This window comes from Pygoscelis adeliae, unplaced genomic scaffold (genome assembly GCF_000699105.1).
Source record: "Pygoscelis adeliae isolate BGI_AS28 unplaced genomic scaffold, ASM69910v1 Scaffold114, whole genome shotgun sequence".
NCBI classification, from domain to species: domain Eukaryota; kingdom Metazoa; phylum Chordata; class Aves; order Sphenisciformes; family Spheniscidae; genus Pygoscelis; species Pygoscelis adeliae.
Window position 1 is genome coordinate 2240048 of NW_008824587.1, and position 22873 is coordinate 2262920.

The 22873-nt window shown below is 44.4% G+C and overlaps 1 protein-coding gene across 1 annotated transcript in view; it reads left to right on the forward strand.

Annotated features, from left to right (window-relative positions):
* BRD3 (bromodomain containing 3) overlaps positions 1-19994 on the forward strand; it is a 45270-nt gene extending 25276 nt beyond the window's left edge. The window contains exons 3-12 of the mRNA XM_009322050.1: positions 1374-1511; positions 2493-2640; positions 4191-4405; positions 6106-6477; positions 12932-13060; positions 13483-13674; positions 14524-14759; positions 15290-15582; positions 17476-17604; positions 18416-19994. Of these exons, the coding sequence (XP_009320325.1) occupies positions 1374-1511; positions 2493-2640; positions 4191-4405; positions 6106-6477; positions 12932-13060; positions 13483-13674; positions 14524-14759; positions 15290-15582; positions 17476-17604; positions 18416-18531 (1968 nt within the window). The 3' untranslated portion in view covers positions 18532-19994. The remainder of the gene's footprint in view (positions 1-1373; positions 1512-2492; positions 2641-4190; positions 4406-6105; positions 6478-12931; positions 13061-13482; positions 13675-14523; positions 14760-15289; positions 15583-17475; positions 17605-18415) is intronic.
* The last annotated feature ends 2879 nt before the right edge of the window (positions 19995-22873 follow it).

Genomic DNA, 22873 nt, shown 5'->3' on the forward strand with positions numbered 1-22873 from the left:
AGCCCATTGCAAATTAACTCTGGATGCTTTGAGCAAGAGGGTTTCATGCAGGATTTAAGGGAGCAGAGTTCTGGGATGTAAGGTCAGGACAGCTCCAGTTACCGCAGGTTATAACCCAATTTTATGGACTAGATCAGGAGTCTTTTGAACTCTGTAATGCTGTTGATGGGTACTACTTAAAGTGCTAGCCAAAAGAGTAAAACGCTTAACACCTGTATAATATTTCTCTAGGTCTGTGCTCCTTTGTGTTGTCTTTTTGTGGATTTAATTTCTCAGTGAGGCATTTTGAGGTGGTTTTAGGGCAGGTTACCAGAAAATTTAAAGGAGGAGTCAGTTGGAAGAACAGTTGTTTTTCACGTGTGGCCTAAATCTGCGCAAGCCCAGTAGCCAGCAGGGTTGCCTCTTCTGCCCTAGTGTGCCTTGCCTGGAAATATTGGTATCTCGGGTCGTGCTTGAGGGTTGGGCTCAGAGAGTGGCCAGTGGCTGTACATGGCTTTGTGTGCACGTGCAGTGAGAGAGGGCTCCCTGCTCTTCTCCAGCATGAGAAAATTACGGCGTATAACCTTGCATGCCTAGAGTGTCTCCAGGCTAATCACAGCCTCTACAGATGCTTGAGACCAGCCCAGAGAGAAACTGGGTTAACAAGTGGAAGCCTTTTAAGGACTGAAATGCCCTTAAAAGAGAGACTGAAACTTTTAGCGCAGTCTTAGCCAGTGCTGGCACTGATAAACTTCTGTAAGTGCCAGAGGCAGTCTTTTTTTAAAAAGGGAGGCAGAAATGCTGTTTCCCAAACTGCAGCTAGTCCACTGTTAAACTGAACAGCCTGCCAAAGCTAGTGCTGACCCTGCTGCCCCAACTTCTGGTCCCACGTGAACATGAAGCGCATCGCTGCAGTGTTAGTCTAGCTGTCAAGTGTGGCACCCTTCCACTCTGTGGCACAATCCAACATGCACCTACAGCCTTGTAAGGGGTATCAAGGCTGCAAACAGCTTCCAGGGAGAGCTGCTCAGAAAGCATGTTTTCCTCCACGTTACTCTTTAGTGCCTTCCCAGTCCAGCTGTGTTTATAAAAAGCTGGTAATGTCCAAGTAGCGATTTGTGTGTGTGTTTGAGCATGTGTTGGGGGGGAGTTGTGGAAGGTTGGTGGTTGTGGAAGGAGTTCTTGTGCTTTGTAGTCAAGTTCATAATAATGATAGATTAAAAGGCTACAAATTAGAAAATAAATGAAAGCAGAGATATTATTTGCGATTTCCACAAAATTTGGGGATGTGTTTTTTGGGAGGGGGAATGAGGAGAAAGCTGGGACTAGAAGGAGATGTGAACAATGCTCTCCGCATATCAGGAGGTGTAACGTCTTTCCTGTTTCTCCAACAGGATTATCACAAAATAATAAAAAACCCCATGGACATGGGGACCATCAAGAAGCGCCTGGAACATAACTATTACTGGAGTGCCAGTGAATGTATGCAGGATTTCAACACCATGTTTACAAATTGTTACATTTATAACAAGGTAAAGAGCCTGGACAAGCTTTAGCCGGGGCACTGCCTAGAAAAGACCCACCTACAACTGTTATAATGCAGGTTTTGAACAGGGCCAGCTCCGCTGTGCTCCGGGCCCTCCTTGCAAGGATTTGAAATGCCGCTAATTGCAACCACATTACTTGAAATGCACAAAGCTGTCTTTGTGCTGTGTCTTTCTTCCCCCAGACTGCTTAAAATGGCAAATGTGCCTTTTAATTATAGGTAGATTTCTGCTTTGGGGTTATGTAGCAAGTTTTTACTCCTTTTATTTCCAGTTAGGAATTCTTTAAGATGAGCTAAAGTTTGTGCAGTGCTTTGCAGGTGTTATGTGGGGTATTAGTGTTGTGTGTTACACTGGCTGTCTAGCAGTAAATAGTATCTCTTAGCAGCAGAGAGCAGTTCAGGAAGTTTATCTCTGTTCTCTGCCTATGTCTCGTCCATACTTGCACACCTTTAGATAGCTTATTATTATTTTTGGTTGGGCTTGTTTGCTGTTTTATTAGGTTGTTAAAAGCCTGTATTCTTTGTATTATGTTTTCTACAATGGTTTGTCATCGTTGACCCATACTGGAGAACAATAATAAACAAATGAATTGGTTTGAGCCACAGAGTATGTGTTTACACTCTTCTCCTGGACCTGCTGGCAAGCAGAGGAGGACAGCTCATCTGTTCCAGTTTGCTACTTCCACGCTGATGCACAGGATGCTAGTTACTAGGCTCCTACTGGAAGTCCTGATAACTCTCTGAATGCAGCGTACTTAGAGGCTGTAATTATTGCATGCTAGACCAGAATAGAAGAGCAGGAGGGTAGCATGCAAGGAGGGAGAAGAGCCAGTCTGTTTATTGTTGGAGCTTGGATACCATCACTTATTTTGAAGGGCAGCATCATTGGGGATTTCAAAACCTGATTTTGAACCTCTCTGCTAATACGTGGATGATACAGCATGGGCTTGTATTCTTCTTTCTGCAGCCCACAGATGACATCGTCCTCATGGCCCAAGCCCTGGAGAAGATATTTCTGCAGAAGGTGGCCCAGATGCCTCAGGAGGAAGTCGAATTATTACCCCCAGTTCCTAAAGGCAAAGGTCGCAAGCCGTCAGCGGGCACACAGAGTGCAGGTATTAACCCGATCCAGTGACAGCAAATGTTACGAGCCTGTTGCTGAGGCCTGACCCACCTTTCAAGCTGCCTGGCTTTGCAAATGGTGAAGAGGCTAGGAAGGGAGCATGTAGTCTAACGGATAAAGCAGTGGAGGAAAGTGTGAGATGTCTAGATAATGTTCACCCAGCATTTCAGGGCTTGTCTGTCTTAAGGGCGCTCTGCATTTGTCATACAAACATCCTACCATCTGTGACTTATCCATCCACGCAGCACTTCAGTGAGGGAGAGCAATGCTGTTGCTTCCTGTGTGCAAAGAAGAAACCAAGGCAAGAAGAGGCAAGGTAGTTAGACACACCAGTCTGCTGCAAGTGACAGACCATGGCGTGGAATGCCTTTATAGACCTGGGTTTATACAGCTCACCCGAGGTCCTGGCAGAAGTCTGTCACAGCAGAGACTTGGACTTAAATCTTGCCCATACCCTAAACGCCATACAACATTTTTCTTTTGCACACATGGTTGCAACATCATAGAATAAAGTTTGATCAACAGAAAGGATTTATTAAGCCATTGCAACAAGCTGTGTGGACCACTGCATATCAGTAGAAACTAAGTTTAGTTCAGCTTACCTGGAGTTGACTTTAGATGGATTTATGACTAAAATGTCTGTAAGCACGGTAAAACAGTTCATAAAGGAGCTTGTGTGAGCTGAATTAAACTGTTGCAAATTTTTTTTCTGTAAACAAGGTCTAATTGTTGCTCTGGCAAAGTCAACTGTTCCTCTTTGTTTTCCCACATCTCAGGTGCCAAATGGAGCTACAACTTCATCCAAGCTCAGAGAAATTTGTGATGATGTGTCTTTTCAGCATCCTTTGATAAAAGTTGCTATAAAAACATAGAGGAGTATTGCTACTTTGGTTATTAGTTACTAGATTTGTCCCCCTTAACTTTACACTAGTAGGCAGTTCTTTAACAGTGCAGGTGTAGCATAAGACACATTTGCCTGGCTATCAGGAGCCTTAGGCTCTACTCCCAGCTCTATTTCTTTCGTTGTATAACCTGTGGCAAACGTGAAGTACTTTGGACTCTTGGGTGTTTAGCTGGCAATAGGGGAGTTTGTCATGCATAGAAAAAATGCTCCCAGATTGAGGTCTGTGCAGGACAGCAGCTGTCCAAAAGAGCCATCTCCCTCCTTTCCCTCTCCTTGAGCTCCTGCTCTTTTGCTGAGCGCAGGGTTGCTCTGAGAGCACGAGAGGGATAAAGACTGTCCCAGAGCAACACACCCCATGTGCAAAGCTTGAAGTATTTTGCATGCATGTGGCTGGCCTAAAGCTTATGGTATGAGGACTTAGGTCAGTGATTTCTCATTTTTTGTTGACCCCTGGGTAATAGCATCAAGCAAATCACACTGTGTCCTTTGTGCTCTTCCTGTGGCCCTGGACTGGGAGCTTTTTGCCAAGCCCATGATTGCACAGTCCAGCGGCACCAGTGTCACTTTGTTCCCAATGTCTTGTTGGCACTTGTAACCATCAATACATTGCAGCGCGTTTTCACTTTGTCGTTTGAAAGGAGCGCAGCAAGCAGTGGCCGTGTCTTCCGTCTCCCCGCCGGCCCCGTTCCAGAACGTCCCTCCGGCCGTGTCTCAGACGCCCGTCATTGCTGCCACCCCTGTGCCAACCATCACTGCTAATGTCCCGCCTGTCCCTGCCCCTCCCGCCGCTGCTCCCCCTCCGCCTGCTGCTCCGATAATGCCCGTGGTGCCTCCTACGCCACCGGTAGTCAAGGTAAATGGAGAACTCGACCCCTTCCTCTTCAGAAGGCAATATTGCTAAGCAGTGCTTTATTTTCATCCCCTTGCTGCTGGTTATGTACAGTCCTTCTCTTCGCATTTGACTCCTTGCCTCTCTGGCCATCGTTGTCCCTTTGGGGTGTGCCCAGACAAGTGCTTGCTGTTGAGTTTGAAAGGGTTGAGAAAAGTTTTGCCAGTTCTACCACACCCCAGCTAAGGTGATGTCAACTGTAATTGCTCCAACTCAGTTACAAGCTCTCATCTGACCATAGCCTTAGCCAGTGCTGATGCTTCATGAACCAGAAGGCTGTTGGAGGTTCTCCCATTTTGCACCATACAGCCTAAAGCATCTCTTCTCTCTGTAACTGACCCCCTGATTTCACTGGGACTATTCCTTTAAGGTTTGCAGGCTCCAGCACTAGGCATGTTCCTCTCTGCCATAAACCAGTTCAAGACAAGCCTGTCACTCCAGTTGGAGGAGACCAATGTTGCCTGCAGGTTTTGGGTGCATTAGTTTTGTCTTCCTTACTGAGGAACTTTCTGGGAGTTGTCATTGGTGTTTTGCTATTTACTATGTTAATTTATGGGTAAATGAACACGTTGCTCTAAATAATCGCAGTTTTCCTAGCAAGCTATGTATTGCTTTAAAAATGATGAAAGCATAGCTCAGAGAAAGCTATTTTTTTTCTAAACTGGGAAATTAACTGCAACAGTATTGGTGTTTTCCGATGTGAGGCTGCATGGGCCAGCAGAGCCACAGAATTGTTTTGCTTATTTAACCCTATAGTTTGGAATTACTAGAGAAATTGTAAGTCAGATCTTCTTGCAGCTAAGCTGTCCTCCTCAGGAGCCTGTCTCATACTTCAGTTTCTGTCCAAATAACTCGCTTCTGAGAATCAATTTAATTTTAAAACTCAAGGATGAAGCCAGAAGTGAGTTTGCCAAATACACACTGCAAAAGTAATTCTGCTTGGGATTTACTTAAGACTTCCCTTAGATTTCCCTAAGGAACATTTTTTTTCCCCCCTTTCTCTCTCTCTCCAGAGAAATAAATCCTTCATAGGAGCACAAGAGAGAGCTGACTGGACAGTCACAGCTTGAATTTATGTGAGAGAGGTTTTATTTGCTTAAGGCAAAATCATTAAATTCTTGCTCTTGTCCATAATAAGCAATCTACCTTAGCACACCCACTAAACACAAGGGAGTGAGGGCTCATGGGTCTTTGGTGATTAATATGCTTTGGTTCAGAACTTATAGCCTGATCCTGCCACTGGGGACTCAGACATGTGGTTAAGTTACTGACACACACTAAGTCACGATGCATCAGCTGAGCTGCAGTAGTCGACTGGGCGCACTCCTTTCCCTTGGCAAACATGAGGTAAGAGTCCTTAGTTTAAATCTCAGTGAAATACATAGAGCTAACACACTTTGCATCATGTTTGGGGTTGGGTTGGAGATCTGCAAATGGCTGGTTACTGTGGCTCAGATGACATGTAGTAATACATCGTGTTGTAGTCACTGAATTGCGTGTCGAAGCCCCTAGTCACAAGTCCCATTTTATCCCAGTGAAGTAATTTTATTTTCTGTCAGGGGACAGGCAGATCTCAAAAATAAGGATGAATTGTGCTAGGTTTCTGCTAGAGTAGCATGAGAGCTGGGCACGTATTCATGAGGCCTGTCCATCTGCTGTTTCAGAAAAAGGGAGTGAAGCGGAAAGCAGACACGACAACCCCCACCACCTCCGCGATCACTGCCAGCCGAAGCGAGTCACCCACGCCCCTCTCGGACCCCAAGCAGGCCAAAATCATCGCTCGACGGGAGAGCGGCGGCCGGCCCATCAAACCACCAAAGAAAGACCTTGAAGATGGAGAGGTCCCCCAGCATGCAGGGAAGAAGGGCAAACTCTCTGAGCACCTCAAGTACTGTGACAGCATTCTCAAGGAGATGCTCTCGAAGAAGCATGCAGCCTATGCATGGCCCTTTTACAAGCCTGTTGATGCAGAGGCCTTGGAATTACATGACTATCATGATATTATCAAACACCCCATGGATCTCAGTACTGTTAAAGTACGTCCACATTTACCACCTCTTTTGCAGGGTGTCACAGCCCTCTGGTTGCAGAGGACTGGCTCCTTCTGGGGGAGGGGGAAGGGACAAGGGTGGAAAACTGAACCTATTTGGATATCATCTGGATATTTTTATATTGTTTCCTTCCCCTCTCCTTTTTTCCCCGTAACCTGGGACATCTTTTTTTCTGCCCTGCAAAGCAGACTGTACAATGGCATCCTCTCCTCTTTGTGGATAGTCCGGCTATTTAAACTTGTGTCCTTGGGATTGTGTTGCACTCTGAGAAGAAGAGGTGCTGTATTTCATAGGATTCGATTGATAGTATCCCATTTCCAGAAACTGCTGCCTGCCTACTTGTTGGCATGATGTGTGGTCCAGATAGGCTTACGCTGAGCAATTCCACCCGGAACGTGATGATCACCTGGTACTCGGGGAGGGGAGGAAATACCGTGATGCTTGTGTGGTTCATGCTTGGCTCTTCAAGAGCTTAGCTTAGCATGGTCTGATATTAAAGGTGTTTTTCCCAGTAGACTGGGAGGTTTTTCTGAATCCCTCCTAAATATCCATGGAGCAAAGCTGTGTTTTTTTTCTAGTTCTCATCTTCTGCTTGTCAGCCGGCCATTGGAATCAGTGTTGGTGGAGGTGAGACTTTCTTCCATGTGCAGGAAGTTAAGGTATTTCTGCTGGCTTTCGTTAGCATGCCGGAAGTGTTTTGCTGCCATCTGAGCCAATGCCTGGGGTTGTCTAAATGCCCAGGTGACAAAAGGGCAGCTGCGTTCATGATTCCTTTCATGCTCCTTGGCAAATCCTATGTAGTACCTGGAAGCAGTGTCTCGTGCTCTGGTATGCCATGCCATTCAGCCATGATGCTGCAAAGGTTCTTACTACAGCTGCAACATTTTTACAAGTATTTTAGTTGCATTATTTAGTGGTGAGAGAATAGTTGTCACGGTCTGTGCATTGAGAATTAGACCAGGAGTTACCAGTGTCTGAGTTTTAATTGTTGTTTTAATGCTATGGTCCTGGGCAAGTTTCCCTGCAGCTCTGTGCCATAGTTTTCCCAGTCATAAAATGGAGATAATAATAATTAACCTACCTCACAGGGCTGTTGTGAGGACAGATACCTGGAAGGCACTATCTAAGTACTAATTATTATTATTATTATTATTGATTGGGTTTGTATAGAAAAGACCATCTCTGAGTTGGCAAAAGCATTGGAAGCAGGCTCTGGTGGAGCTAGGCTTGGAGACCATTCTTCTGAGCTTGCAGTGCCCTTGCTTTGTTTATAAAAGCCAGCGCAACGTGCAGTATTTTTGACTTGCAATTAAGCTGAGCTGTGTTAAAGGCCTACAGCAATTTCCTGGGAGGAGAAGAGGGCAAGGCGAAGGGTGAGTTGAGCTGCAGGCAAGACGAGGGAGCCTGAAATACAGTGGTAAAAGCAGGAGAAATGGCTAGGTTGAACATGCTAGTCTGCAAAGCTGGCTACCTGACTTTAATGTTCTGCTGATAGAGGAAGGTCCCAGTGTTCTCTTGTGTAAGTGTCCATTTTCTCTTGCTCTTGAGTGTGGATGAGGAAGGAAGAAGCTCCCCTCAGTTTTGGTACTGCAGTGCATTTGCCATCCTGCTGATTTTGGATGCCCAGTGCTGAAGACCCACTTAATCCTTGTACATTGTTTTAACTATATGACTTGCTGTAAAGGTTGGCTCACTTCAATTTGCATTGGAGTTGCTCTTCTCCACCAACTTGGAGGTCCATCCACACGGCTTGGATCATAGGCTAATGGATAATTCAGCTTAGTCAGGAGGCCTGCCCCCTGCTAAAAGCAGGGTCGCTTACGCACTCTGATCTGCTCCCTTCCAGGGGTCACCATCTTCTCAGCTGAGTGGGTCTGGCCTTGCTCCTCTGATGCCAGTGAGTGGGCTGGGAGCAGGAGCAGGTTGCAGGTGGGGTTTCTGGTGTTCTTCTGTAAGTCATATGAGAGGTGCAGTACTTAAGTGGCATCAGGAACCTTTATATATGATGTTCTGTTTACTGTGCATGCAGTTACATTTGTCCATGCTTATCATAGGCTACATGTCAAAATCTGTTCTAAGAGTCTATAAACCGGACAGCAGCTTTAAAGGAATTTCAAAGTATGTCTGGTTTGCAGAAATGACTGAGATGGGAAGAAGCATCTCTTCCTGAGTGCAACTGTTCTTTTTGTTATCACATTAGAGTGATGAAGTGTTATTGATAGCCTTTTCTCTGCTAGTCTTGTGAACACAAGTCGTTAGATGATCACATCCTAAATGAACTCATTCAGTTACTGTACTGACTTTAGTGGGACTGCTGGTAAACCTAGTCCTTTCAGACCTATTCTCAGCTCAGTCACATTGCCTTGACTTCCTAGGGATGCTGTGGGTCTCCGGAGATACCTGCAGCCTGGTAGATCAAGCCCTGAGTGAATGCAGTAAGATTAGAGATGGAGAGAGTGAAATCCTGACTCTGTCAAAGCTGGTATTTCCATGTCTGGTTAGGTGGCTTCTTATTGCAAGGCATTCTGTGCTGTATTCTGCAAAATCTAGGTGCAAAACTGTGATTTCTTGAGTTGGTGACTTCTTCACACTTAAATCTCTATAGTCCTAACTTCATTCTTTTTAAAAGTGTACACCTCTGATTGCACTTTCTCTGCAAGTGCAGGTGATACTGTCCCTCTGTACCTTACTAGTGTAGGACAGAAAACTGGTCTCCACTGGAGACCCAGTGGAGTCTTTTACATGCAAAGACTCTGGATTTGTCTTTCCACGTGGTAGGATTTTTCTTAATAAACTTGTTTGAAGTGCTGTCTGGTATTGTTTTTTTATGGAGTGTTTTATTATCATTGCTCTTGGCCTGTAGATCATAGTGTGACTTCTCTGAGATGCAGTCTATAATACGTTAACTGCATGGAACAGAAACCTGCCATTTGCAGGCAGTGTAATTCTCCAGTGTCAGGAGCTTTCTCTGTGGCTCTGAAAGGTTTTAGATTTAATTCTGCACAAGTGACAATGGCTGTGGTAAAGCAGCGCAACTAATGGCTTTCAAACTAACCTTGAAGGAATTATGTGAGAAAGTAAAACATAAGCGTTGCTGCAGCTATAATAGATTCCCCAATATCTGGTTGCTTGTTACTTTGGTTCTCTGGTTATATGAGGTTTGATTTTCTTCAGAGAATATCCTTCACGTCCAGGAGCATTTATTTTTTTTTTCAGGCTGTGCACCCAGCAGAGGTGTGCTTCAGGAGGAGGTGGAGATTTTCTCTGTGTGCAGTGGAGGAGGCAGGTTGACTCATGACCGTGCCGGTAGCAGGTGAGAGGTGGAGGGGCTGTAGCTGAGCTTGTTGCAGCCAGGAGCAGAGGGGTGTGCTGGAGTGCCGTGCCGGAGCTAGGACTGAGAGTGGGGAGAGCCGAAGGGACAGGATCAGTGAGCTCATCTCCACCTCAATTCTCTGACAGTCATCACAGAGGGGGAAAGAGCAGAACTGCTTGGAGTAGAGAGAGGAAAGGATGAAAGCATGGGGGAACAGGGAGGCAGAGGCATGGGTTACACTTTAAAAACTAAGAGTCAGCAGCCCTAACTCCCCATAGTAGGTGAAACACTTGCTATGAAGCTGTAGCAGCGCTGTGCTTCCACTGTCCTGTCCACAGGCAGACAGGGCCTACTTGCAGTACCTTCACGTCCCCCTCTCTGATGCTGGGGAGCTTTGGCGTGGGGAGGCAGGGTGCTGTGCTCGTGATGGGGCTGGGGGGAACCTGGAGCACCTCTTCTCCCACTCCGTCCTCTGGCTGCCGGGTCACAGCAGCAGCAATGTGGATGTGTCTGCCTTTGGTTTACTTGGTGGTAAACAAGCAACAGTCCTCGCCATGCAAAAGGTTTTATACAAGGTGTTTATACTTTCGGAATAAAACGCTACCTCCAGGGTTCTAACTATGCTTGCTGGTTAATATCCTTGTAGTGAATTGCTGTGGTTTCAAAGCAGCTGAGTTCAGGGTCTTGAATGTGAGGAGACATTCTTTGGGGGAATTTTTAAATATTTCTTTAGTTGCACCTATTTTAGAGTACAAATGCAGCTTCACAAAGCAGCTGCTCTTGTTGAGGCAGTTTCTGTAAGGTGCAGTTAGGCCCCCAGAAATCAGGCTAAGTCCTCATTAGCTGGTAGAGATGGATTTTTCTCTGCTAAAGTCGCTGGACCTGTGTGGCCCAGTCCCTCGTCAGCACTTTGCCCTGATGCCATGCCTAAGGCATGTGCTTTGAGGGCAGATTGATGTCCAGTTTAGTCTTGAAGAGGAGAAAATGGAAAGGGGACATGTTAGATCTTCAAATGTGTAAAAGATTGCTGCAAGAAGGGAGGGAATGAAGTTTTCTCTGCATCCTCTTTGGGCACGTCAAGGCTTACCTTAGAGCAAGAGACACATTAGAAATTTGTTTCCTAATGTCTAAACATGAAAGAATATTAATCAATTTGATTGCTGAGGGAAAAATGAGATTGCTGTGATAGACATTGCGTAGGGCAGAGAATGGACTAGCTGGCCTCCCAGCACCTCTGCCAGTCCTGCTTCTCTGACTCCTGATTTGCAATTGTAAATGTAAGAACTTCTTTTAAGTAGCTGGATATCTCAAAGTGAATTTGTAACCAAAGATATTCCAGCCCACCAATTTAGAGTCCTTTTTTTTTTTCCTTTTGTTAAGTTAATTATTCTTTACAAGAAAACAAAACAAAAATCCACAGATTAAAACTGTTGGGCTAGAAAACTGTTTGGTTTGGATGAAAGCGAAGCCTCAGACACTGAAATGTATTTCATAGGCAGTAATCAGCCATTGAATGTGCCAAACAAATGTATGTGCATCAAAAAGGCCTTTCATGCAGTAAGACTTATTTCAAAATAAATGGGCCCTTTCGTTTGAACATATGTTTTGCTTTGGAATTGGCCTGAGATGCTTTTCAAACAAACAGCTCTCCTTCAGACAGGAGAAGCACAAACCTATTTCCCTTCCTGTCTTTGTGCTGTGGCTCAGAGGCTTTCTCCTAGTTTATTCCCCAAGAGAATGAGGTCTCCTGACAAAAGTTTGACAGATGTCTGGCTGCAGCACAGCAGGGAGTAAGGCTGCGGGGACGTCACCACCCGGTGTGCAGGTCCCTCTGAAGCTGCATGCCTGGAGGTGAAATTCTGCCCTATTCAGAACAAAAACAGTTTTAGGAGTCATGGCAGTGTTTCAAGATAGTTACAAGGTCTACCGTGTAGCTGTGAAGTATCAGTAGCTTCCATTGAACAAATGGGAATTTTGCTTGCGTTAAGGCTTCCAGCGTGGGTTACAGACCCTAAGCACCCCTGCTTTCTGCTCGGATGGGAGATGTGTCTTCCCCGATCGTGTTTGCAGCCTGTCTGCAAGTCAGCCCCTTCCCTTCATTGGGGGATACAGGTGCACAAGACATACAAAATGGAGGCCTGCAAGCATTTGGCAAACAGAGAATTTCTTTAAACCGAGGTCTTTTAAATGCAAATGAAATCTAGTGTTAGCTGCTTTTTCCTTTTGGTAGGAGTAATTTGAGCTAAGTTTTATACATAGTAGTAATATATACATAAAATCAATTAAGTTCTAGGAATGCTATAAACTGTTCTCCAAACCCAAGTCATTCAGTCCCAAACAGCAGGAGAAATGGACAAAAGTGAGAGCTGAAAAATAAGAGAAAGGAACAAGGTGCAAATATTTAGCTCCTGGTACTTATCCTCACTACACTAGGAAATAACATTATGAATAGGTTCATAAAGGGTGAATTCTGTATCCGTTCTCTGTCAGTTGGACTTTTAAATCAAGAGTAGGTGTTGTAGTTTAACTGTAAATGCCTATCTCGCTGTAGGAATCGCCAAGCAAAATTCATGCCCTGTGTTAGCAGGAAGTCAGAGTTTAGATGGTCGTGATCCTTTGGCCCTTTCAGATTTACAGGGCAAATATACCCAGGCAGCATGTAGAAGTACATGCTTAAGGTATTCCTGTAATTATAACTTGGTTGTTTGTTGACTCTTGCCCTTCCTGTCCATGAGCCTTGTTTACATTAGTTTCTGATCCAGCAAACACTTTTTCTAAATTATTCTCTTTTCTAATAGGATGTGGACCCTGACAGGTTTATGTAGCACTACTTAGAAAAAGAAAACAACCCAAATTTAGAATCTTAAAGTGTTTAAACTGTTATGGAGCAATATCAACTTCTTTGGTTGTCTGGTGTGTGTTTGCTTGCTTGTTTTTAAAAGCAGAAACTCTGAATGTTATTTAGGAACCAGTAAGCCAGATCAAACTACTGTTCTCTTAGACAAATGTGATTTTTGAGGCTGTTCTGAGCTGTCTCCAAGATGCACATGTCCTCCTTGCAGTTGCTACAAATGCCTTTTGCTTATGGCTTTTTCTTCCCTTTCCCTTTGGCTTGTTTGTTTGCAGAAAAAAATGGACAGTCGGGAATACCAGGATGCACAAGGTTTTGCAGCAGATATTCGGTTAATGTTCTCTAATTGTTACAAGTACAATCCTCCAGACCACGAAGTGGTAGCCATGGCCAGGAAGCTACAGGTAAAGGTGTTGGCAAATGCGTCTTCCAGAGTACGTTTAGTTCAGCTACAAGGTGTCGATTCAGAGATCCAGGCATGGATCTGCTCTTGGCACCAACAAGGGAGAGTTGGTGATTCCTCCAGCCCTTGGAAAGAGCCATGTTCTCTGCTGCAGAACTGTTGTGCTCTTCGCGTGGCATGGCCCAATGCCACATTCCGCTCCTAAAATGTTATATTCATTGCTGTATAAAGTAATGGGAGAATTTTGTTGGGCTTACAGAATATGTATGCCCATCCGTACGTTATTATTTACTTGTGCAGCACCTTGGGTAGTGCAGTAAGACCCTGACCCATGGTGGGGTGTCAGGTGTGTTTAAAAGGCCAAACTGTGGTCTTGGTGGCTGAGGCTCCTTTTATCACCAGTTTTTCCCCCCTTTTTTGTAGGATGTCTTTGAGATGAGGTTTGCAAAGATGCCTGATGAGCCTGCAGAGGCCCCACCCCCACCTCCACCAACAGCACCAGTGGTGAGCAAAAGCACAGAGAGCAGTCACAGCAGCGAGGAGAGCTCTTCTGACTCAGATAGCTCGGACTCAGAAGAAGAGCGAGCGACTCGGCTGGCGGAGCTCCAGGAGCAGGTATTGCAATGGCCAAGCTGTATGTCTGTGTCTGTGCAGTAGAAAGGGCGTAGCAGGAGGAAGGGTTTAATTTTGTTCTTAAAAATCCCATCTAGGCTGAGATGCAGCAAAGCAATCTCCCCTTCTGTCAGCTAAAGGGGAAGAATGCTCAGCTGTGAAATAAGTGCATGTTTGACGTAATGTTAATTTTCTTCGAGATAGCCATTCTCGGTGCTGATGCTCTGTGCTTCCTTCTGGGATCCTAGAGTATGAATGAAGGTGCAGACAATACTAGGGATCTGGGAAGAACAGAGACACCCATTTGGTATGAGAGCTCAGGCGTAACAAAATCTGTCACAAGCTCCCTGTGGGTTATTGTCCCCCTGTACCCCGTCTGTAGAAGTGAGCTATTTTGACTGTTGTGGTTGCAAATGATTAAGCCATGGTCTTTCTTATTATGCAGGTATACAATGCCAGCTGCTACAGTGCTTACATGTGCTACTGTAATACAACAAAGCATTAATAAAATAGCTTATCCGGTGTCTCAAAGCAAGTTAGTAGGAGAGCCAAGAAGTGAACCCAGGATTCCAGAGGCCAAGTTGTCAGTACTCTGGACGGAGCTATTAAGATGAATTTTTATTTGCCCCTGTAAAACAAGAATGATGTTTTCATTTGAGCCAACTTCTGCACACTTGCACTGCATTTTTTAAAGAATTCCAAATCAAGCAATATCTCCTGAGTTCAATCACTAGACTGCTTGATCATTGCCTTTGGGATATACTTACATGTCAGGATGTAGAAGAAGGGTATGTGGAGGCATTGGTTATCTTGCCTTGAAGTCTCATTTATTTTCTCACTGTTGTCCCTCAGCTAAAGGCCGTCCATGAGCAGCTAGCTGCGTTGTCACAAGCGCCAGTGAACAAACCAAAGAAAAAAAAAGAGAAGAAGGAAAAAGAGAAGAAAAAGAAAGATAAAGAGAAGGAAAAAGAAAAGCACAAAGTAAAAGCTGAGGAGGAGAAGAAACCCAAGGTGGCTCAACCACCAAAACAGACCCAACAGAAGAAAGCCCCAGCTAAGAAAGCAAACAGCACGACCACAGCTAACAGGTGAGAGCCTGCTTTCTGCAAGTTGCCCTAAGGGGAATGCCAAGAGCTTCCAGCCCAGTTCTGCTGTCCCTCCTGTCCCTGGTGAATTCCTGGTGAAGCTTGGTTGTCAGAGCAGTTAATTTGCTGTTGAATAGTGTCCCCATTCCCAGACAACTCCAGGGAGTCTCTAAGAGCTGGCAGTGGAACCATCCTATTTCCACTGTCCAACTCAGAATCCCTGCCTGATCACTCTCAGATAAGGTTTTGCTTTTTGCCTTTTGTGCAGCTGGCAAGAACGTGCCATGACATTGCTTGCCCCCCTGCTGCTACATGGGTTTGTTGACATGCCTCACAGGGCTGAAATATAATAGGAGTAGAACAGCTGATCTCGGATTTCTGAACTTTTTCAGAAGTTGTGGTGCTGTTTGAGCCATCTGGCTAGAGGTTCAAAGCCAAGAGCATTGGGACGTTCGTTACAAGGGGAGTAGAAAAATGAGTTCATTGCTGCTATATACCCATGAATGTTTCCATGCTTGCCAACCCCCCCCCAGGCAGCCCAAGAAAGGAGGCAAACAGGCGTCTGCAACCTACGATTCAGACGAGGAGGAGGAAGGTCTGCCCATGACCTATGATGAGAAACGACAACTCAGCTTGGACATCAACCGCCTGCCTGGGGAGAAGCTGGGCAGGGTGGTGCACATCATCCAGTCGCGGGAACCTTCCCTCAGAGACTCCAATCCCGATGAGATAGAAATAGATTTTGAAACATTGAAGCCCACAACTTTACGAGAACTGGAGAGATACGTGAAATCTTGTTTACAGAAAAAACAAAGGAAACCATTTTGTAAGTTACCTCCTGGGGCACGTGTTCCCCCACCAGCTCTTGGGCTCAGCTTTGGAGTCAGGGCATGTGTGTTGGGATTCTCTTATCCAGCTGTTGGGTATGTGATGACAGGGATTTTTAGAGATTGTTTTCTCCTGTGAAAATGTACAGAAACTTTCTACTTTTTCTGTCGTTTCTTCTCATGATGTCATGCCGTGGAGACCTGAAGGGCTATTGTGTTCCTCTACAAGACCCCTGTGATGCCTTTATTACTTATGTAGAATCTAGAAGGCACTTGTAAAGGTTTCAGTCTCATTGTGTTGGGTGTTATGTGCACTCGTCTAGAAGGATCAGTTTCTTATCCTGAATAGTTTAGCATCTAATTAGGAAGGAAATAAAAAGCGTGGTTGGGATCCGAAACACCAAGGGAATAAATGACTTGCACAAAGTTACCTGGGCAACCCGTGGATCCTGGGTGTAAGTGTCTGAGTTGTATATTCACCTCAGAACTGCTCTTCCTAGATGGCCTGATCACCTTATTACCCTCAGTCTCTATCAGATCAGAGGATTAATGTTAATGCGCTGCCGAGTGTATGGTACAGTATGGGACGGACTTTTCTCTGTGCCTCATCCACAGAGAGTGAATTGTTGCGGTCCCTTGAGAGTTTAGCTCCAGCTGAATAGCAATAGGATCACTTACCTGAAGTGGTCCTGGCTCTGTCCATCTGCTTGTTGGTTAAGAGGGAGTTGTCCTGTTAAGAGTATAACACAATAGCTACTCGCAACTCTTGCAGAGCACCTCCATTTCTTCACCACAGGATTTTCAGGTAGGCCTAAGCAAAGCTCAGACTTTGACCCTTCTTTTTGCTTTTTAATATGTTACTTTGATTTCCCCCCGCCCCGAGCCCTGCACTGTTGAAATAGCTCAGGAAAAGATCTTCAGAGTGGTTAGGAATAAGAACCATTCTTTTGTTTTGGAACCAAAGCATAGAGTAACGCAGACAACCTCAGATGTCCGTCTGTCCACTCCTCTGAGACTGGTATGCCCTGGGCTGGCAGGCCGGCATGCCTGACCCCAGCCGGACTCTCCTGCTGTCTGGTGTCTATTGCAATGCTTAGTGTTCAGGGACGTACCCTCTTAGGACTGTGCTGTCCAGATTTCTTTTTTTTTTTTTTTTTTTTTTTAAATCATTGCTTTAAAACAGCACACAGAAACGTAGGTATTTCCTTGCTGGATCAGGCAAAATATCTGGCCCCTGTTTTGTGCTTCTGATACTGGCCAACACCTGTGTTCAATTACTCCTTCTTTGGAGGGATATTTCTTCTGCTCAGAAGTATGAGTATTGCTGGTGCTTCTCATCATTTCCATCCTAACTGATGCAGCTACTTTCCTGCTGTCTGCCAGCCTTTGCCTCAGTTGTTTTTTAATTTGTCCTTTTCGTTTTGTTTTATATTTAAAGCAACATAAAACACATTATATTCTTGCGTGAGGTATCTTCAGTTTTAATGGCAGATGCTTACTTCTGACAACCTTTAATGGGACACTTTATTTTACAGGGCAGAAAACCCATGTAACAATTCTGTAATTACAAATGTGTAACTATTGACCATATAACTGGCTGGTAAGTAACCTGTAACTACAAGGTTATTACATGGATATTTCTATCTTCTAAAATACTTTCCAGAAGGTCTGTCTTAAAAAGTGCATGTTACAGGATGATGGTGATTGGATGATTTAGACAACTTCATGTGTTGTCCTCTATCTGGGATGTGTAGTTGCTGTGTGGTCACTTGATCTTAGCAGCGTCACTGCAGAGCGGTCACACAGATTTACATGCCCTGTAAAATAGTGATGTCCACTCTTTTTTGCCTGCAACCATGCAGTTTCAGAAATTGTGCATTCCTCCTCCACAGCTGCAAGTGGGAAAAAGCAAGCAGCAAAGTCAAAAGAAGAGTTAGCTCAGGAAAAGAAGAAAGAACTAGAAAAACGGTTACAGGACGTCAGTGGGCAGCTAAACAACAACAAGAAACCTGCAAAGAAAGGTAAAGGCTTTGGTTTTACTGTGCTAACAATGCCCGAAAAGTTGTGTATGTAGATAGACTTCCTCACTGAGGCAAAACTACTGCCGCCTTGTAGCCTTGGATTTATCTCTGTGACAATTACCCCAGTTGGCCACTAGTGTCGGGGTACAGCCAGTTACTGCTGGGCACTGAGCTACTGTGTGGGGGCTGCTTTGGTCCCTGTCCAGGTGGAAGCTCTCCTGGGTGATAAATGTGGGGTGTCTTGGAGGCAATTCATCCTTCAGAGGGAGAAGGATCTTCTCCTCTGTGTTAGCCTGTGCAGGACTGTGTGTACAGACCAGTACCGCGGAGCATCTAGCAGGTGATTTTTCTCCATTGTGGGATTAAAAAAAGCCCAAGCCCCCACGTAGTGCAATAGTGTGAAAGATGGTACAAAAGGTTCTTCCAGTGCAAACTAAGCTTCTTCCGGCTTTGCGCAAGTCAGGCAGGATTTTCTTGTGTTCAGAGGTTGCGCTGAAGCACATGAGGCTGTGAACACAGCTCCCCAGGTGCTCTGCGCCGTCTCACCATAAGCACCATAGGGCCATGGAGGACATTGCCTTCCCGTAGGGCTCCTATGCAGCACCCAAACTTTTGTGGTCACCTGCAGCCTGAGAAAGCTTGCCGTTCACTGACACAACAGGCCTTGTTGCAGCGAGCAAAGGCTGCGGGTAAATAAGCTGCCCAGGCAAAACGAAGTTGTGAACGAAGCCATGGAGGATGAAGGCTGTGGGCAAACCTTCTCTCTCTCAGTTCCTTGCAAGTAACCACATCACTGCCTTCTTCCCCGCAGAGAAATCCAGCTCAGCTCCCTCCGGAGGCCCTTCCCGGCTCAGCAGCAGCAGCTCCTCCGAGTCTGGGAGCAGCAGCTCCAGTGGCTCCAGCTCAGACAGCAGCGATTCGGAATGAGTTACGGACACTTACACACAAAACACAAAATGGACATCACCCTCACCGATGTTCTGCAGTGTTCCTCTCTCTCCTTAATATACTGCTCTTGTTCCACGGTGGTCAGGTTTTTTCCCTCTCTCTTTCTCTGACCGTTTTATTTTATTTTTTAATTCAGTGTTATAAAAGGTATCTTCCATTTTTTTGGGGGGCGCTCTTTTAATAGGTCAAAGATCTTTGCGTGTGCGTGTGTGTGTGACTAGACTTTATGACAAATAGTTCCCTTTGCATAAAGTCTCTAAAATACATTTTAACTGAAGAAGATTGGTTGAAAATGGAAGAACTTTGAACTCTTAGCAGGAGATAAATAGAAAGTTCTGCAAGGTTTGTAGTACATCTCCCTCCCACCCCTTCTCTCCCCACAAAATGTTCTCTTTTAATAAGCCTGCCTGGCTCACACAAGGTAAAAAAAAAAATCTTTTTTTTAAAGAAATCTCTGTAAAATGGTACTGTATCTGAAAGATGTTAGCTTTTGAACTAGTTGGTGTATTTGTTATTAGCACTAGTATTCTTAATCTCAAAGTCTACAGTGTGATGAAAATGCCAGATGCTATCATCTTTTTACATAAAAACAAAAAAAAAAACCAACAAAAAAAATTCTCATGTACTGTGGATTGCTAACATGCTTTTTTTTTTAATCTTGGTAGAGGCATAGGCACCTGTTCAGGAAGGTATTTAAGCATGAACTTAACTTTAAGCACATGAGCAATAGAAGTGGCTGCATTTCTTGGTTTTTTCCCCTCAATTTTGATTTTTCTTGGGGATACGTTGGGAAGGAGGGAGCAAGGGACACTCAAGTTTCTTGGGAATGTTATTTTTCACATCATACAGATAATTTCCAGGAAATTGACACACTCTATGAAAGTTTTCATTTAATTGAAAACAGTTTTTGGCTGAGAGTTCTCAGCTGGACCTCAGAGTGATCCCTGCAGAGTGACCAAGGCAAGTCATGTGCTCGTTATTAGACACATGCTTAAGTACTTTCTCCATGACAAGCACCTCAGTCTGGGCTTAAAATAAAGGAGCACTTGAGCTCCAGCTGAGGCTGAGCTGGCAGGGGAATTGGAGAGGGATGTTGTGTGTGTTTGTTTTTCAGTTTGTTTTTTTTCTCCTCCTTATCGTTTCAGTAGTGAGCTCCTAGAAAGGGAATGCTACTTCTGTGTCATGCAGGGTGCAGGTTTCCAGGCACTGAAATGCTTACCTCAATAAAAAGAAAAAACAGAAAAAAGAGATGAGGGAGAAAAAAACAAAAAAGAGACAATTTTTTAAGGCTTGCAATTTTTTGAGTCCAGCCTAATGTTTTGACCTGCACTGCTGCAATATGCTCTGTTTTCACTGTCCCTAATTTCATGTATATATAAGTCCTTTATTTATTAAACACCATTGGTCATTTACTAAAAAAAATAACAAAAGCAAAGCTGCATTATGCAGACCAGCAGAAATGCAGACTTTTAATGTGGTTTGAACCAGATTAAAAAAAAAAAAACACAAAACAACAACAAAAAAAACCAAATAAAAATCTGAGACTTTATTTAAATCCAATGGACTTTATACCTACAGGTGCTACAGTCCAGTCTATCGTGTGTCTGGTGCTCTGTCATGTTTGGTGTGTTCATTTTTGCTTTTGTTTTTTCTCTTCTTTATCTTTTCACCCCAGTCCCCTTTTTTTCCTGTTTTGTACAGATTTTGGAGACATACAGGTAGATGCAATTTCTTGATGCAGCACATTACTATTTTCTCTGTAATATTTCCAGAGATCTCTCCCCCTCCCCCTCCCCCTTTTTTTTTTTAGAACAGTGGTTTTTTTCTTTTATAATCCAATTTTAGGAAAACACCAGTTCTATAATTATATAAAATTTGTAATCTGAGGGGCAGAAATTTATTGTAAATTCTTAACTTTTTATTGTAAAGAAAAAATATACAGAGTTTAACAGGAAGTTATGCCTTTCCCTCTCCCAGCACCAGCCCCTAAGGCTGCCTCTCTACTGTGGGGTAGCCCTAAAATTCCCCCTGCTGTGGTCTCTAATAATGGTTTGCCAGAGGCCCCGTGGTGCAGATTGCACCAGCTTTTATTTTTCACATAGGTGAGTGGCCCTGGAGGACTCCTCAGCCCCAGCACACGATTTTCATTGCACGCTCAGCCTCCAAGAGCTAGGACAGGAGATCGCGTGCTGGGATGCGTGGTGTCTGGGGGATGTCCCTGGGCTGGAAAGCCGGGGAAGTGCAGGGCCAGCCTGTTATTAGCACTCCATGGTTTGCACTTCTAACTGCATTCACACTCAGCTGCCAGTCACTTACTGCCCATCGACTGAGGTTTTATTAGCTAGACACTTATGCATCTGTCTTTTAAAAAAATCTATCTTTCAAAGATCAGCATTTCAGAGTGTCCAGATGTGCGTCTCATGCAGCTGACGTGGCTCTGTCCTTGTCTTATCTGTGTAGTAACAATAACATGCTCTCCACAGTTTGCTGTAGAAAAGAATTCCCATTTTGTTGCTAAGGGCTGAGAGCGCAATGCTGTGTTGCTGTAAGGCACTGGGTTCCTCCTGTAAGTTGCTGGGCATCTTTGGCTCGTTTTGCAACCACTGGGGTGCTTGGCCTGTTGGCAGGAGGCTCTCAAGACTTTGCAGATAGTTTCCCATAGTATTTGAAAATGGATGAACTAGGGTATTCTGACTCTTACTGAAATTAATGATTTTTCTTTTCCATTAACAATGGAGTTATTTTTAGTTCCTGTATTTTTTTAAATTCTGCCCTTAAAAAAATCTTCCCCTAGACAGATCCTTAGTAATATATTTTCAGAATTTACTATGAGGAAATGTAATATACACCTTATTAAGAGCTTAGGGGTTTTTTAATGGGGTTGGGTTTCATCTGTGTTTCTCCTATTGTCTGAGACTTGCATTATCAAAACCAACTACTATTTTAATTAAAATAATTGCAACCAATTCAATACCATGACAACTTGGATAATCAAGCTCCCAGTTTTCCCCCGCTTGAAACCTTTTCCCGTGTGCATTAACCTGAGCTATGCTGTTTGGTGTAGCGTGGTGGTCGCTCTGGACAAAACACGCTCCTGTGCAGAGAACAAACGGCAGCCTGTGGTGGAGGCAATAGCAGCCCGCCCGGCAGCCGCTCTCGCCGGCATCGCCACCACGCAAAGCCCGGGGACCTGGCTCTGCAGCGTGCCACCATCCTCCGACGCTGGGGGCAACCCTGCCGACCGCGGCCAGGGTACAGACGTTCCTCTGGGACGCATAGCTCTGTCCCACTGAAATCAGCGGAAAGGTTAGAGCCAAAGGGTTGGGGACCAAGCGTGAAGTGATGGAAAGGGGCCTGGCCTGGGACTGTCTGCAGGACAGGATGGAGGAGGATCCCTGTTCTAGTTGGCAAACCTGTCCTAGCTTGGGGATTTGCAAGGAAAACAAGCAACCAAACCCACCAAGGAATATGAAGAACCACCTGCATATCTTTGATATACCCAGCTGCAACTTGGGCTACCATTTAGTGGGAAACTGTTTGTTTTTTACGGAAAGTAAGGTGTTCCCTGTGAAATGGCAGTTCACAGGAGAAATCCATTTTGGCATGACCTTCATTTCAGGAAAGAAATTGGTGATTCGTCATTTCAAAATGTTGTTCTTAACTTTCTCATTTTCGCGTTGTTTGTAGTGCTCATTATCTCCTGACATGTCAGTAGTGGTGCCTCTTGTATCTCCAGATCAGAGTGTCTCCAGGAAAGAAGAGATGTTTTCAGTCCATAGTAAGTAGCAGCAGCCCTTAATGAGTTGGAAACTGAAACAATAGAGCAGTTATTTAACTGAGTTTGCATTGCATGACATGTCAGTACAGATGTCATGAAGTAACTTTTAAAATGATCAAACATATAACATTTCAAATAACATTTTTAAACTTAAGAATAAAAAAAAAGAAATTTTTATGGTAGAATTTTTCTTGAACGAACAAAGTTTAACTTTGTTTTCCAGGGGAAACTTCACTGAAATCAGTATGATTTCTTATGTATACATACACACAAATAGTTTTATTGAAACTGTGTTTTCTGATGAATTCCTGTTTGACAAAACAATATCTGACCAGACCTGTTATCAATCAACCAGCATTACTGCACCTTTAAAAACTTTGTTAAACTTTATCTGATTGTAAGGTCGGCCTGTTTCTTGGCACACCATCAGATGTAGGCTCAGTGGGACCAGAGGGAGATCCGCATCCCATGGGCTCAGGCCCTGATCCATCTACTAAAGGAATCTGTTGCGTACAACAGTTTTCTGCTAACCAAATGTTGTCT